The sequence below is a fragment of the Lepidochelys kempii genome, chromosome 9, assembly GCF_965140265.1.
Source record: "Lepidochelys kempii isolate rLepKem1 chromosome 9, rLepKem1.hap2, whole genome shotgun sequence".
NCBI classification, from domain to species: Eukaryota; Metazoa; Chordata; order Testudines; family Cheloniidae; genus Lepidochelys; species Lepidochelys kempii.
This window is the reverse complement of record NC_133264.1, coordinates 85,289,387-85,307,082: the sequence shown is the minus strand read 5'-3', so window position 1 is coordinate 85,307,082 and position 17,696 is coordinate 85,289,387. Positions and strand designations below refer to the sequence as shown.

General features: G+C 42.1%; 2 protein-coding genes across 3 annotated transcripts in view; one reads left to right on the top strand and one right to left on the bottom strand.

Annotated features, from left to right (window-relative positions):
- Nucleotides 1–7,232, top strand: part of VSIG1 (V-set and immunoglobulin domain containing 1) — a 32,387-nt gene extending 25,155 nt beyond the window's left edge. For both annotated transcript variants that reach the window (XM_073361240.1, XM_073361241.1), the window contains 4 exons: nt 1,489–1,644; nt 2,600–2,719; nt 4,248–4,386; nt 5,612–7,232. In XM_073361240.1, coding sequence (XP_073217341.1) covers nt 1,489–1,644; nt 2,600–2,719; nt 4,248–4,386; nt 5,612–5,807 — 611 coding nt within the window. In that variant the 3' untranslated portion in view covers nt 5,808–7,232. The remainder of the gene's footprint in view (nt 1–1,488; nt 1,645–2,599; nt 2,720–4,247; nt 4,387–5,611) is intronic.
- A 2,776-nt stretch (nt 7,233–10,008) lies between these two features.
- On the bottom strand, nt 10,009–17,630 carry PSMD10 (proteasome 26S subunit, non-ATPase 10). Its single transcript, XM_073361242.1, has 5 exons — nt 17,452–17,630; nt 16,613–16,711; nt 15,295–15,441; nt 15,027–15,193; nt 10,009–12,755 (listed from the first exon to the last, which is right to left on the bottom strand). The coding sequence occupies exons 1-5, from the start codon at nt 17,563–17,565 to the stop codon at nt 12,602–12,604; spliced, it is 681 nt and encodes a 226-aa protein (XP_073217343.1). The 5' UTR covers nt 17,566–17,630; the 3' UTR covers nt 10,009–12,601.
- Nucleotides 17,631–17,696: the final 66 nt, after the last annotated feature.

The following is a 17,696-nucleotide window of genomic DNA, read 5'->3' as shown; positions in this document are numbered from 1 at the left end:
GAATCATAGAATCATAGAATATCAGGGTTGGAAGGGACCCCAGAAGGTCATCTAGTCCAACCCCCTGCTTGAAGCAGGACCAATTCCCAGTTAAATCATCCCAGCCAGGGCTTTGTCAAGCCTGACCTTAAAAACCTCTAAGGAAGGAGATTCTACCACCTCCCTAGGTAACGCATTCCAGTGTTTCACCACCCTCATAGTGAAAAAGTTTTTCCTAATATCCAATCTAAACCTCCCCCACTGCAACTTGCCTAAGGACACACAGACAGTCATTGGTGGAGCCAGCAGTAAAATCCAGAAGTCCTGGTTCCATAAACAGTCCAAATGCTGCCTCTCTATTAAAAAGTCTAATCAATGTAGCTCTCTGTTCTGTGGTGTGTACAGAGTACACACCAGCTGAAAGAAAGCAATAGTTCAACCCTGAACAGATAGTTGAACAAGTATGAAAAGCAATGAGAGAAGAAAAATTTTACTTGCTAACAAGATAAATGTTAATACTAACCCCATCTAACAACTATCCACATACTCTCTGGATAGTTGATTAGAGGGAGAAGTCACTGCATATGTGAAAATGGCTCCAGCTGTGTCATTTGTCTATACAGAAGAGACAATTAAAGGCAAATGGAGATAAATCCACTGGAAGAAACAAATTTTCAAAGCACAGATATTAAAACCATCCTGAAAAACAAACCAAACAGCAGTTACTCTGCAGCAGAATAATAAACAAGAGCATATATGAGTTTGACTCAAAGCTTGAAAAATGGGATTGCTGTTTTCCCTAGAAAAGCAAGCATCACTGCTTGTACTTATACATGCAAAAACTGGGCCAGATTAATCACTGGTGTAATTCCACTGCAGTGGAGTTACAGAAGAGGCCCACAACAATATGTTTAAATTGTGTTAAATGGGTGACGTGAGCAAGCAAACACAGGAAATTAAAAACAACACAGGTGTAGCTCAGAGTAGGATATGGCTGAGTACCAAAACAGAAAGGTAGCATTTTGCACAGGTGTCAATGACTCTACAGGTGCCAAGCAGTGAAGAATCAGGCTATATAGATCTTTGCACTCATATGGAATAGACCCACTTACACCATAAATTACAATCCCATGAGACAGAAAGTGATTTGACTGGGATGAAAAGTGACACTCGTAATATAATTGAAATAACTGATAGTCTTTTCTATCAAGAAGTAATACCTTACAGCCTTTATAAAAGTATTTAGTAGGATAAACACCATGAAAGGCAGTAAGAGTTTTCCCCTGACTGTTCACTTTTCTTTATTGCTGCTCATGTCTATGTGGGAGAGATTGTGGTCAGACTACTGGGCCAGGATCTGATTTGTTATACTGGTGGAAATCTAAAACAACATCACCAAAGTCAATAGATTATTTACACCAGTGTAACAAAGTAGAATTTGGTCTAGCAAGATTTTGGCCCAGAATTTGTACCCATGGTCTAACTATTTTTCCTGCTGTTATTTTACAGTCAAACCTTCGCAGCCTCACTGTAGCTTACGGGGAACCCCTGAGACAGGCCACCTTGTCTCTCTCTCCTGCTATTCTGAAGAAGGGATGCCTGCGCCTACATACCAGTGGTATAGAGTATTAGGGGAGACCCTCAAACCCATGACAGAACAACTCAGTGAGTAACTTCCTCAGTACTAGTGTGTAACGTGCAAGACCTAGAGTGTGATGGCTTGAACCATGCCGTCAATATTCTAGTCAATACAGAAAAGAATGCATTTCCCCCCTTTGTGTGCAATAATGTGGATTGAATTTATTTTTAACCTATCAAAACTTACTAACAGCCATCACATAAATCATTAGCCTGGTTTTGTTGATTTTACAATATATAATGCTGCTGGCCTCAGAGAAGATAATTATGTAAAAAAAAAAATTCCTACCTGTGATACTAATGACACCTCAGCGCATTAAAATGAAAAGAACTACAACAATCTAATTTACTGATTTTTTTTTTTTTTTTTTGTAATCTCACTCACCTTGGAGTGAGTGAGATGCAAATTTATACTAAACTTATACTCAATGGAACTCAAATTGTAGTTTTGTTTTCTAGGCCCCTGCATCACACAGACAGAGAGTATCTTGTTTCCTCATTGGTCAGGTGCCAGTGAGGTTATCTTAGCTTCTTAACCCTTTACAGGTGAAAGGGTTTTTCCTCTGGCCAGGAGGGATTTAAAGGTGGTTAGCCTTCCCTTTATATTTATGACAGCCCCCATTGTGAAAACACTTAAGCATGTGCATAACTTTACACCTGCAGAGATCCCATTGGCTTCAATGGTATTACCCAAATGAGTAAAATTACATCCTTCTGTGTTTGCAGGATAGGGGACCTGGTTCTCATACACTTAATGTGATGCTGCAGAGTTCTCTGTAAAATGTTGGAACAATTGTTTTCAAAGAAGATAAATGGTTCTAAATAGATTTGTTTTTAAGGAAATCCCTTTATTTAAATGCTGCAAAATTTACAATACAACCTCCCATGCCTTGTACTAATCATGATTCTTATTCAGTAAATACAAGTAATTACCCATATAGTATATAAACATGCATGTTCATATGTTTTCCATTTGTCACAGATACAAAAACTGGGCTTTTCATTATTGGTAATCTCACCACCTTCGAAACTGGATACTACCGGTGCACAGCTAGTAACAGCCTTGGAAACAGCAGCTGTGAAGTTGACTTGTCTGCAGCGCGTGAGTTCATCATATGAATGGAATAAAATATGCTTTACATACAGCATAATCAGAACGACAAAAAGAGTTAACATTTTTTTAAAGGTAGATTGTTTTGGAATAAGAATTGGGTTGGTGGTCAGGAGGTCCTCAGTTCTCAACTCAACTGGGCCTTGCGTGGCTTTGGGAAAGTCATTTAACCTCTCTGCCTCCATCTTCCTCCTGTAAAATGGGCGTACTAATGTATACTTAGCAACATATCTCACAGGAGTGTTGTGAGGCTTAATTAGTTAATGTTCCTAAACTACTTTAAATAGCTAATACACTATACAAATGCCAATATAACACCACACCCTGGACTGGGTTGTCAGCAGCAGGGATTTGAATCCAGAACCTCTGGATCTATAACCACGAGCTTCTATAGTATGAGTTAACTGATAAACCTAGCTCTGTTAGATGGAAGGCTGTAGCAGCCTCACAAACCTTTATGTGGTTCAGTCAGTAGAGGGGGACACAGAGCAACACTGAGTAAGCATCCTGAGTTATACACACCTCCTATCTAGGGAGATCCACCCATTTCAAATCTCTGCATGGATCGCCACTTTGTAATTCTCCATCCCTGGGTGGTTTGTCAGCAGTGGGGATTGAAACTTGGACCTCTGGATCTAAACACGAGTCTCTAATTGGCTTTGAGCAACCAGATCCAGGCCTTAGGTCTATTGACTTCAAGCTCACAATCCCAATGGGGCCTAGAACACTTTACAAACACCATTGAAATGCTCCAGTCTATGGAGTGGAGTGTTGCAGCTGTTTAATAGTGCAACATTAGGCTGGAAAGAAAGAAGAGTACCTTACCCCTATTGTTCTCAGCCTGTGGACTATCAGAGCTCTGTGTGATCTTACCTGTTAGTCAGTAGAATTAAATGTTCTGAGAACGGAGCAACAGGGGCTTGGGGTGGGTCCTTGAGATAATTTCTCTCTTAAGTGGTCTGTAAAATAAAAAAATTGCCTTGCTCAAATGAAACTACCAGAGAGATGCTGGTAGATAGACTGTAACAATGTGAATTGGAACTTGGATAGGACACCAGGCTAACACCCGTGAAAATGACCTAGGATCCTTAGCGATCATAGACAGGCAGGGCTTGCATTTTATATCTCAACAGAGAATGGGAGATAAGAGGCTATCCAGAATTAAAATCTTGTTTGCAAGGGTTGAAGAGCCAAACAGCCCTCCATATTGTCGAACAGCAAACATCTTCTCTCTCCTGTAGCCAGTCATAAAAGTGGGGAATGGATTATTTAGGTTTGTTGAGCCTCCCACTTCTCTCTCCGTCTGCTTGGGTAGAGAACAGCTAGCAATATAGTGCCACCTAGCAAGAAGCAGGGAGGCAAAGAATAGTGAAAGCCTGACTCCCCCTTTCCTGAAAGCATGGATTTTAGTTCTCAGCTCTTTGAGCCCAATATCTTCTTTCCATCTGGTACCCCTTCAATGGGATTATCTCTATACTGGTGGCTTTTTAAAATTAACACTGTGCACATATTTTTCCAGATTCAGAAGGTGGTCTCATTGCTGGAGCATTAATTGGAGCAATTCTGGGAGCAGTTGTTATCTGCATTATTGTCTGGTTTTTAACCAAGAGGGAGAAGAAAAAGGAGACAAAAGAGAAAGCAGCAAATAGTGAAATGCAGTAAGAATTTTTGTTTGCTTGATTGTAAGACAAACATTTCCTGACCAACCCCCTCAATAGAGATGGTCAAGATGGATCCAAAACCAAAACTACCGCAAACGTTTCTTTGGAACTAAGTCAAATATGGTGCAATAACATTTACAAAGTAAGACTATTTATTTTTGTCTCACTTTGAAACTGTTATTTATAGCTTCTTGCAGTGTTGGTGTACCTGTGTTGATCCCAGGATATCAGAGAGACAAGGTGGGTGAGGTATTATTCTATTCTTTTTCTTCTCCCTCCTGTTTAAAAACCTGACAATAATGCAGCTAATACCTCACCCACCTTGTCTCTCTCTCATTATAGCTTCAACAGGAGAGATTGAGGGAGTCCCACATCAAAATATCCCATCGCTCAGTGGCTAGAGCACTTTCCTGAGAGATGTAGGAGACCCTAATCAAATCCTTTTCCTCTCTGAGGCAGAGGTGGATATTGAACCTGGGTCTTCCATATCCCAAGTGAATGCTCTAAGCACTGGCTAAAAGTTATAAGGTGGGTGGCATCACCTCCCACTCCAACTGAATTGTGAATGGAAACTGATCCAGTAGGTGGCCTCTAAGCATGCCTACCAGATCACACCCTGCAGGCCAGAGGCTCCCCTGTAGGCTCCTCTACCTGTTTTCCTCCCATTCGTGGATCAGGCTGAGGCTCATGCAGGAGACAGGCATCTGGACTCCTAGAGTGAGGCAGCAGTGTGCATGTCCAGAAGCAGAAACTTAGATGCCTAGGGGAACTTTTACCATGAAAATTAAGGTGCCCAGTAGGTTTAAGTGCCTACAGGGTTAGGCAGCAGCCAAGTATGAGTGTTGTGGATCACAGTGCAGCCTAAAACTGGGTTTTAGGTGCCTAAGTGACTTTGTGAATCTGGGCCCAAGTGCTTGACTAAAGCATATCTTCCAGAAAAGCATACAGCCTTGATTTGATGTGAAGACTTCAGGATATGAAGAATCTCCCACTTCCCTTGGGAGTCTGTCTAATTAGAGTTTGTGTGGCTTTAACTTCCAGCCATTGTATCATAATACTTTTATGTACAATGGGGAGCTCTAGGTGCTAGTGGGTAATATAATCAATCATACTATAGCCATTAGGTCAGGGTTTTCTAAGATGTTCCTTTTGGGAGGCTCTATTATAGGGAGGATTTCAATTTGTTATTAACTAGTCTAACCCTCATCTTGCCTTCCTGTAGACCAATGTCTCAGAAACAACAGGCAAATGTCGAATACGTTAATATACCCACCCAAGAAAATGAGTCTGTTGCCACAGCTACACCAAGCAGAGAAGCTAATGCAGCCAATGAATACTCTACTTCTAAGGAAGTTGCTGCCTCTGGAATGCCTGAAAATGATGAGATGCAAGGAGTGGAGACACAAGCAAGAGCCTAAAAATTCTACTGCAATTTCCTTATCTGCTATGGACCCCATCTTCAAAAATGTTGGTATTGAATTAATGCAGGAAGGAGTGTGGTTGTAACCCACACATCTGCATTTGTGGTATTAATCACAAGGCAGGAGTTTGAAGAGCATGCCTTCAACCATCCCAGAAGTACGCATATCCTGGCCTCATTTTTCAATTTTGTTATTGCACTTATTAACTATCTAGCTATGACTGTGTACCAAATATGAATGACAGCATAGCTAATGTCTCCATTTATCCAACCCATTTGAGAATATTAATTTTAAATGGGTTTGGAAAGACAGACAACACTGGAGCTTTCTTCTTGGCTGCTGGTGAAGTTATGTGATGGCCTGTAAACACAGGAGTCCCTTTTCTGAAAGAAAACGGTCATTGCCAGCCAATCTGAAGAGCTGCATGTGCTGAGAATGACACAGGATGACTCTCTTAGCAAATACGTTACAGTGTCTAAGAACCTGATCCCGCACCTTGGAAATCAATGGGAGTTTGGCCACTGACTTCAACAGGTACAGGAGCAGACTCTTAGAGCATGTGTTCGTATCTGCCTCTAGTAGCCATCCCCAGCAACAGAAACAGCCTGCCACTCACTCGCAGCTAATGCAGTTACACCTTTAACTAAAGAAGTGCTTTGGTAGGAATGTTGCTGAAGTTCCTGAGTTCAATTATCACTGATGATCAGAGTCTGTATGAATGGCTCATTAACCAAAACAAGAGGGTATCAACATTTGAGGCAAACTCAGAAATTCAGACTGATAAGGTGCTAATTATGATCTGTACTATAAAAGAGGGTTCTGTTTTGGCCAACTAACATTATTTATGAAATTCCATATCTATCACTTTGCTATACTCTAGTGAGTTCACTTTATACATACAGACACAAATTCCACATACTGTTGTACAATGTACTCGGACACATTTTTCAGTTTTGTTGCCTCAGTTGAAAATTGACTGGACTAGATGATAGGGGTCAAATCCTGAACTTGCTGAAGTCAATGGCAAAATCTCCAGTGAAGTCAGTGCCAGGATTTCACCCTAGCAGGTATCCAAGCCCAAATATCTAAAACGTCAGGGCCAAATCTAAAGTCATTACTCAGAGCTGTCTCAACAGGCAAAACTCCCGTTAATTTTAATGGACATTTTGCCTGAGCAAAGATTGCAGGTTTGGGTCCTTAAATTCCATGATCATTATGAGGTTACCTGAAATTTTCGGTAATCTTATTGAAGTTGCCTTGTGAGTATGACAAAAACTACAGTACTAAACAATCTCACTAGGAAAAAAAAAATAATGAGGCAGTACAAGCTGCTCATTGATTATATGTCATTCCTCACCACAGGTGAAAAAATGTTTGCTAACGAAATATTTCAAGTGAATGCCAGACAGAGGGAGCCCTCTACCTAGCTAACAACAGTATAAACTTTATTAGTAAAAATGTTTCCACTGTAATAGGCAAACCCTATGTGGCATTTTGCTCCTCCTAGCATGCAAAATACAAGTGATTTTATCAGTGACCCTGTTTATAGCTACATTTTTTTTTGTTTGTTTTTAATTGATTTTCTCAGGTCTTCAGGTTTGATACGGACATTTAAAAAAACTACCTACTGTCCTTTGGCTCTATAAAATAGCATGGTCTTCATTTTTATAAGCATATTGTGTAATCGTATAGATTAACATCTCTTCTTGGTTTTCTTCACCTGATCTCTTTGCTTTTTTTCCTTAACATAGCTTAGTAAATTAAGTTACAAGGCCTTATAACGAGAAGAGGTTACTATGATTTCTACAATAATATAGGTCATTTCAATATTCATGGAACTACCACTAGTCACACATTTGCTGAATATGAATGGGATCTGCAGCCTACGTAAAACTAATTGCAAATAAAGTGTGCGACAGCCGTTCTCAGCGAATATAAAAAGCTAACTTCCTAACATCAGCTTTTCTAATGCACCTCATCAGAATGCTAGATTGACTTTGGGGGAGGGGAAGTGGGGGAGGTTTTTCAGACAAAGTAAGTTTACGTGGGTGTATTTTTACTAAGGGAGGTTGATATGTTTCTTACCATTTTGGGATGCATCCAGATATGACTGCAACAGAGCTGGCTTCAAACATATGGGTTATGATGATGTAGGATTATAACTGTGCTTTTGCTTTCCGTGAACATCTTGGCAAATTAAATAAAAAATAATCAATCGTGTTTGTACAGCACAGAAACCAATGAAGAGCTGCATGAGTGGTGGACGCTATTTTTCAGAACTTTGCTCTGATGCGGTAGACATCTTTTCTTGTGTGACCCAACTATCTTCTCTGGGGAGATGGGGGAACATTATTAGGTGCCATGGAGTCACAGGGTCTGGTCTATGCCCCAGCCTGTAACCAGTCTCCAGGGAGTGACCCCTTTAATGGGCCAGGCCCCAAGGACCTACACAGTTCCAAACAGGCAGGTCCATGGCCTCCGTGACTCAGCACCAGCAATCCCTGTCTTTCTCCTTGGCTCCCTGCAGCAAATCCAACCAAGCCAGAGTCCGGTGGGAGGCTTGTGCCGGCCCCTTCAAGACACAATGCTCACAGCAACACAGGGAGCCTTTTCAAACAAGGTAACGGTTTATTATTACCTGGCACACAGAATCTGAAAGTCCTTATGTTAGCACACAGAGGCAGCAGTTAAGCAATAGTCTATCCTAATCAAACTAGTGCCCTGATGAGCCCTCTCTGGTCTGGCCACTTGAGTCCCTCCAAAAGCCCCCTTCTTCCAGTCCCTCTGTTGATTTGGGTCAGATCAAGACAGTTTAAAAAAAAGTGACTATTCTTTTCCTGCTCCCCTACCCCTGACAACTCCTGTGTTGTTTCAGAGCAGGGTTAAACCCCTTGCACCTACTGGGTGGCAATGCAATGTACAGAGGGAAACTGAGGCCTGCCTAGGATTCATAAAATTATTACAGACAATTCCTACTTCATCACACTAGGGAAGCTCCATATAAAAAGTCACACAATGTCTCTTAGCCATTATCTCCTGGCAAAAGCAGGATTCATAGGCTGACAGACAGGAATGCAGCAATGTCTTTGACCTGAATAGATCCCAAATAGCCATACAGAATTCCATACCCACCTCTTTACAGCTCAGGATTGCCATAGTACTCCCCTCTCCCCTAGTAGCATGGCTGACTCACAAGTTATGCTATGCTTGGTTCTCTACTTTCACCCGTGTCCCCACACAGGGGCTGCGAGGGCATGGAACGGTAGTTGTTGCAATGAGCAGCATTAAGCACCTGTTGGAAATACTGCCAGGGAGAAAGCAATATAAAGCTACTCTCTCTGTTCCCTTCTGTCCTACTGTATCCCATCTCCCCATAGAAGCCGCACAGTTTTGATGACACACTGGCTTCACTCCTCTCTCTACAACAGCAATAGGGGCATTAGAGTAGAATTTCACTCCTTGCAGCAAGGTACTCATACTTATAGATGAGTAACAGACTTCGTTATTGACATAAATCCCAAACCAAAGATTACTTTACTGATCTGAAAGCTCAAACCTTGGACATTCTAATACTTAACCCTATCACCACCAAAACCTATACAATGATTTAGAATACGTAATCATTCTGATTTAGTTTGATTCTATATTTCTCTCCATCATAACCCTTTGCAGTAATATTATACAGCTCTGACAACACAGGGGTTAGGACATAAGAACCAAGGTTATAGTCCTTAGTTCAGAAAGTTCCTGGAATTTAGTATTTAAGAGATGCAGGTTGAAAAGCAGCTTAGCCAAAATCATTGGTTTCTCTCTCTCTATCAATTTTGCATGTCAACAGCTTATTATTAAAGAACAAGTTTTGCTTGGACCCTACCACTCTCTCCTGAGAAAACTTAAAACTGCATTTTATTTTCTAGTGTGGAGATCACTTTGTATGAAGTGTTCAGATACAATTTTCTGGTTTGCTTTACAATTGTTGGTAGGAAACTGCAATCCCTTTAGTCCATTATACAGAAGCAGTCACATTGTGAAAGTTTTATTATCTGGTTTTGTGACTTTTCCTTGTAACCGAAGGATAGACTGATTCTATTTACATGCAGTCTCTCTCTCCCACATCTCAGCTCTGGCAATATTTCAGCTTACTGATTTGCTCTTTTATTTGACTTATGTGCATAAGTGATTTAGCTAATGATACAGATTCTTTTGTTACATATAAGTTTAATAAAGTTTGCCATTACAAAACTTTATTATATTGTTCACAACAGAATTTTGTTACGTAAGCACCCTAACCCCACACAAACAAACAAACAAAAAAATCCACCAAAAGGGGGGGGGGGGGAGAAAGGGTGTCTAAGTCTCACTGTCATCTCTTAAACAGTTCCTTGCTGCTAAGTCCTGTGTTCTCAATTCTGTGTTTCCCTAATACTGAGATGCCTTTTCCATCAGTGAATTATGTTAATCATATGCTTCCTAAAGCAGTGCAGGGGCAATGTCAACTCTGTTCAGGAATAACAACAAACTGAATGTATTGGTCACGTAAAAAGGTTTTCTATTACCCATTCAGTGTTCATCAGCACAAACGTAAGACATAGGACACTGCCAAGGAGAGGAGGAGGAAGCCATCAAATGCTTGGTTAGCAGACAAAGCCACAGGACTACATCACTTCATTGGTTTACTCCTCTGACAAAGAATGGTCCAGAGGGGAGGGAACAGCATGGAATTCATTCACAGTAAAAAGTACTATCTATTCATAGCCTATGAATATAACTTTATGCAACTCAGACTCCCCATGAAAGGAGAATGTGAGGTGGATACGCTACTCTCCCACTACTCTGAAAGTTCATATTTAGGAATATGAAATTACTGGAAATTGTCTTGCCATGGAAGCTTCTTTTCATCCGAGTCAAAGCTAGCTCACACCTAAGTCTGAGGCCCCTCTGCCCCCCCAAACAAAAGAGACAAGGAATTAATGGAATAGTGACAGTTTGACCTCGGAGAAGTGTTCCTATTCCAGAAGAGTTCAGCTCCAAGTTATGAATGTGCACTGCTGTGGTCCTCCTAGGAAGAGGAGGACTTTCCAGAAGAACTGGTTTCCAGAAAGACCAGTTTTATTTCGTAAGTGTTCATGGGACTAGGAGGAGCTTCTGCTGGAAGGCGCTTTACAGCCACATAATCACAGCAGGGAAAATTCAAAGAAAGCTAAGTAAAGTAATAACTCTCACTATAGGGATGCAACCTCAGGGTACTGCTTGGAACTTTTGTTACAATTATCACCTACGAGACTATTAGTACAAAAACCAGTACATGCCCATGAACACCACATCTTTCAGTCATACAACAGTTTTATCTTCCTATAACTAAGGAAGCAGAAGTTGCTGCTGGTAAATAAAGGGTGCCCTGGACTATTGATATTAAAAAGGTAAACAGCACATTAAATGTCAGAGATAATATTACACAGTGGGATGCACCAAATCACCAGCATTGACAGCTAAAGAAGGAACTGCAAAGAGATTTGAGCTAGTACATCTGAGGAAAAAATCCAGAACACAGATATTCAATGGGCACAACACCTCTTAAAAGCTGGGATATTAAATAAAGGCACATGATGATAGCAGACAGTAAAATTAGATGGGAGCTTGCAGTGAGACATACGGGGCCAGCAGAAAGCAATGTAATTAGATGACAGTGTCTCTTAGGATGTACATTACTAGACACAGTTTGAGCATCTCAGAACCAGGAAGTGTTTGACAAACTGAAGGGAACATCACAGACTAGAGGGCCAGATAGACAAGCAACAAGGACGTATTGAGAGTGAAGTATTCATAGCTATGCCAAAAGGGGGTTTGACAAATGAAAGGGGTGGCAAATAGAATTTACTTCTAGAAGTAGTTGAAATGGTCGTGTAGATAACAAGGAGGGAGAGGAATAATTTAGAGTGGTCTGAAGTGAAATACGAATTGGATTAAACTGAAAATAACAACTGTGTAATATGAATACCAAGAAGGAAAAAGGAAAAAAACACCAGCTCCTTTACATGATGCAGAACTGATTGGAAATTTTCCAATCGAATGGTTTTTTTTTTTAGGACTGTTTTCTGAAGTCTCAGCTCCTCAGCAACCTGCCAGGCAAACTGACCTTGAATTTTGGCTTCCAGAGGTCCCAAAATAAGCTCCCTGCGATCCCCATCAGGTGGGCTGCTGAGAAGCCAGCAGCCTGTATGTCCTGGGATCCCCAGCTCCTCGGTAACTCATCTGGGTGGGCAGCCAGGGATTCCAAGAAGCATATTTTGTTTTGGAAACACCTAAAACATTGTAGTTCTATGGAAGTTTTTCACAGAACTTCAATTCCATTTTCTGGCCAGCTGTAACAAAAAGTAATATCAGACTGTGGAATGGGCTTCCAAAGCAAACCTAATTTTAAATGGCTCAAGCAACAGGTCTGAACACAATATACTATAAAGAAACAATCCCACACTAGGCCCTGTAAAATAGAAAAGAGAACCTAATAGGTTTCTTCCAATTCCAATTTATAAGAGTAACAATAATTTTACATGAAACAAAACTGCAGGATACTAAAAATACTTAAAAAGTGCTGACTGGTTTAATTAACAGGCAATTAGAAGAAGTGCACTTGGAGGTACAATTGAAGGGTACTGATATACACCACTACATACATTATATATGCACATTATAACAACATTTAAGCCATTACCATTAAGCTAATAAATATTAAAATAGTCTTAAATGTGTGCATCAGGAATGGAATTCAAGGCATAACTCATCCAACACTGCTAGCCTTCCACCAATCTTTTAAGTACAGTTCCCAGGCCACCTTTCGACACTTTCAGTGGGGTCTTTTCTTCTTTATTCTCAATGTAAATACTTGCACCATGGGACACCAACAGCTTCGCCTCATCCACTCTCTCTTCATCACAGGCTAAATGGCTGTAACAAGAACGAAAAACCCATGATTATTGCCAAATCTACCAAGTTTAAAGTGCCAGTCACTAAGGAGTTCATATATAGCCACAATTGAAGTGTCATGGATGTTTCACAGGGGTAGGAGGTAAAGGAATATGGGGAAAGAGCACACAATTCCAAACCTGAACATAGACTTCAATGCCTGTTCCCAGTCATTCCACTGCCATTAGACAGCTTGAGTATTTCCCAAGGCTGCTGTCTTCTCAAGCCCAAGACCATTTCAACACTAGATTGTTGCCCCGCCAAGGCAGCCAGCCGGCTTTGGGAAGTCAAAAAGGGTCCAATATCTGAACCTCAATTATACAACACACACACACAAATAGCCTCCACATGCATTGAGATGCCTGCGTTTGGTCAAAAATCCCTCATCAAAAATGGGAAAAGAATACATATTAGCAACTACACCATTTTTATCTGTCATTGGCCAATTGGCAATTTTTAAAAATGTAATCTGATATTATTGCACAACAATAGCAAACAGAATGCAATTATTCCTTAAACAATAGAAGTGAAATCCTCACTAATATTTTAGTCAAATATTAGTTTTGCCATCAACTTAAATTTTACTGTAAGAGTTTACATATGGATATTGCCCTAGATACTTGCATTTCAAATACTGGACTTTAACTTCTGCTTGTTTGCTTAATAGTAGGGTTGTCAATTAATCGCAGTTAACTCACGTGATTAACTCAAAACAATTAATTGTGATTAATCGCCGTTTTAGATTTAGACTTCAGATTCTTAAATCTTGGGTCAAGTGCTGTAGCTGTCTTTAGAAATTTCACATGGGTACCTCCTTTGCATTTTGTCAAATCTGCAGCAAAAGTGTTCTTAAAATGAACATGTGCTGGGTCATCATCCGAAACTGCTATAAAATGAAATATATGGCAGAATGCACGTAAAACAGCAGGAAACTTACAATTCTCCCCCAATAAATGTAATGATTGCATTATTTTTTTTACTGAGTGTTGTCAGCATGGAAGTATGGCCTCTGGAATGGTGGCTGAAGCATGAAGAGGGATACGTATGTTTAGCATATCTAGCATGTAAATACCTTGCAATGCCAACTACAAAAGGGCCAAACGAACATCTTTTCTCACTTTCAGGTGACATTGTAAATAAGAAGCAGACAGCATTATCTCCTGTAAATGTACACAAACTTATCTGTCTTAGCGATTGGCTGAACAAGAAGTAGGACTAAGTGGACTTGTAGGCTCTAAAGCTTTACATTGTTGAGTTTTTGAGTGGTTATGTAACCAAAAAAAAAAAAAATCTACATTTGTAAGTTGTATTTTCATGATAAAGAGATTGAACTACAGTACTTGTATGAGGTGAATTGAAAAATACTATTTTTTATCATTTTTAAAGTACAAATATTCGTAATAAAAAATTATAACATAAAGTGAGCACTATACACTTTGTATTGTGTTGTAATTGAAATCAATATATTTGAAAATGTAGAAAAACATCCAAAAATATGTAATACATTTCAACTGATATTCTATTAACAGTGCAATTAAAACTGCGATTATTCACGATTAATTTTTTTGAGTTAATCGCATGAGTTAACTGCGAATAATCAACAGCCCTACAGAAGACTAACAGAATAGCTTCGTCTAGCATTTATACTGCTGGCATATTGTCTACCGCAGCGGTTCTCAACCTGCGGCCCAATTAACACACAGCTGTGGCCCAGCTCAGCTGCGTGCTAAAGGCTGGCCTGCGTGTCAAGGTCCCAGGCTCCTGGCTGCCCAGTGCAGAGTGGTCTGGGCTGCCCTGCTACCCAACAGGGCGGGGCAGGAGCCGCACGGTATGGGATGGGGCAGGCATCCGGGGTTGGGGCAGCCGGCCAGCCCCGCAAGCTCCAGGATCCAGAGTCGGGGTCTGAGCTGCCGCTGCCCTGCCACCTAGCCCCTGCAGCCCAGGTCATACAGTTGTGGGCCACATAATAAGTTGAGAACCATTGGTCTACCCTCTAGGGCCAGTAGAGTTGAATTACTGAGTGATTGTTACTGTAACTAGGTTTTAGGCTTCATCAGGAAACATGTAGAAAAATCTCTAGTATGTATTTGAAAAAAAAATTAAAACATGATGACTGGAAATGAGGGAAACATCTTGTTACCCTTCTCTAAAGTTTTCTGAAGGAACTGATAGTTTGAGGATACTTGCATTTAAGTAATGGACTTTTCAGTTCAGAGAGATTAAAAAACAGAACAGAAACGTAACATCGCTTACAGAGGTGTGTTCCCTTCAGAGTCCTGCATATTCACAGACGCTTTGTACTGCAGCAGGATCTGTATCATTTTTAGGTTTCCTTTGGCTGCTGCTCTATGTAATGGAGTGGATTCAAAGTGGTCTGTTGCGTCAGGATCAGCTCTATTCTGTAACAGCATAACTGCAATCTAAGTATGTGCGGAAATGGGGGGAAAAAAAAATCACATAAATGACCATTTTAATGATAATACAAAGGAAGAGAAAGACCTGATTACATATGAAACCATACCTCTTGTCTATTTCTGGAGGCTGCATAATGCAGAGGTGTGCAGCCATTTTGATTAACATCATTCACTTGAGCACCTTTTCCAATCAGAGCTTTCACAATTTCATCATGGCCTGCTGAAGCTGCAATATGGAGAGGAGTCCAACTAGCCTACAGAGGCAGGAAAAAATAGTTTAAACCCTACAATTGCAAGGAAAAAGCCCACTATAGAGTAAGGTACTAGTCCGAGTAAGAGTGGCAGAAAGGCCTTCAAAAAGTTTCTGCAAGATTATTTTCAGTAGACAGTAGAACACTGAAGAGAACTTGACAACTTCCCCTTCTTTAAAAACATTATTGTTCTTGCAGTACTGTTCGTAATAGACATTACTACTCCAGTTTGTCCACCAACTAAAGGAAAACGCCATCCCATCAGCAACATGGGCTACCTTGAGCACATCAAACCTATCCTCTGCTCTCTACGATTGCTTCCTGTAGAATATCAAGTCAAAGTTCAAGATCTCAGTCCATACCTTCAAGGCGCTCAAAGGCCTGGGCCGAGTATATCTAAAAGATCCCCTAAAACTCCAGGATAAAGACAGTGGTAGACAATTCTGCTCCTCAGGCACTTTCTACCATAAGGATAATGCTCCCCTATGCAGCAGACAGAGCTTCTTTGGGGGCTGGTCCGAGACTGTGAAACGAACTCCCACAAGAACTTAGGACCATCACAAACGTTATCATCGTCTGTTGGAGAAGTTACACTTCTTCAGCCTACCTTGTCCAACACAAAGCAGCATGTACATTTTACTAAGAACTCAGAAAAACCACACACTACACTGCACAAACAGGTCTCTTTCCAGAAAGGAGATGAGAGAGGCAGAACAAATCATTTGTGACAGATGTCATTCATGTCACTTAATGCACTACTGGAAGGCACTCAGATATTACAGTAATGAAGGCGACATACAAATCTATGCAGAACAGAATAAGATTTTAGTTACATAACAAGTAGTCCAGTATTCATAGTAATCTATAATTACTATCCATGGAAATGAGTTTGCTACCAAATCCTTAGGGGGACAGTCTCCTTGTGGAACCTTCCGCAATCACCAGGTGGATCATTCTTAAAAACGGTGCAAGACTCCGGACTAAGCACTGAGAGCATGTAGATTATCAAACCCAACTGATATACTAGCGGTAACAAAGGCATGAGCTTTGGGATCTGGCCAGTTCTACTCACTTCCTTCTCGATTCCTAAAAAATCAGTCCATCAAGCCCACAGCAGCACAGAACATACTCCTGAAAGCGGAGAAGAATGTTTCTTGGAATGTACAGAACTTACGTCGTCCTTGTCATTGACAGGCACGCCCAGGCCTAACAAGAAATGCACGACGTCCGTCTGTCCCGCTGAGCATGCCCAGTGCAGCGCTGTTCTGCGATCCTGCAAACAGGAACACACAGGGCATGGGTCAGCTGAGCTCCTAGCACAGGACCCTGAGGGGAGACGGCAGGGCAGGCAGCGGGGGGAAAATACATGGGAGAGAGCAGGGCTCCAGGGCTCCAGCTGAGACAGACTGACAGGGCCCCTGTAGTGTAGTAAACTGCTCTGCGTAGGAATGTGCGACTGGCTGCCTATGCCTTTTTGAGCCCAGCCCTGGGAAGCCGATAGGGAGAGGTACTGCCTGTGAGAAGGGAAATAAGAAAGTCCCTTTGCCCCCCACCATTTTTGCAAACATTGGTGTCTCAGTCCCACTGGGGTAACGGTTACCCCCTGTGCCCCTGCCTGGGCCGGGTTTTGCCCCCTGACACCCCTGCCAGCGCCTCCCCCCGAGCTTAACTCCTGCGCCTCCCCCCAAGCCTTGATTTTGCCCTTGAGCCCCTCTCCTAATGCTGCCTCCAGCTGCTTGACCCCCCCGACCGGTCAATTTCCGCCCCCTGCTCAGACCCGGGCCACCCCCCTGCCCCGATTCACCCCCTTTGGAACCCCTGTCAAAAGCAGTCCGCGGAACCGTAGGGCTCATCAGGGCAGGCCGAACGGCGGTGGCTTCAGCAGGTGTACTGAGCATGCGCACGGCACCCTACGCGGCACATCCCCCCAAGCCCTGGCCCCTGCCTCCCTCCAACGAGCCGGCCCAGCGGAGAGTTCGCCCCTGCGGCCCCGAACACCCCGCTCCGCCTGACCTGGTCGCTACGGGTAGCCAGGCCGCGGTCCTCCCTCAGCCGGTCCTGCAGCAACTCCAGCTGCCCCGTGTAGGCCAGGTTACAGATCTCCACACTGGACACGGAGCCCTCCATGCCGACGCCCGGCAGGCGCTCTGCCCGTCCCCTCAGGAAAGGGGGCGGAGCCACGACGCGCCACCGCCTCCCCCCTCCAGGCAGCCAATCAGAGAGGCAGGCCGGCCCGGAAGGCGCTGGGGCTGAGTGTC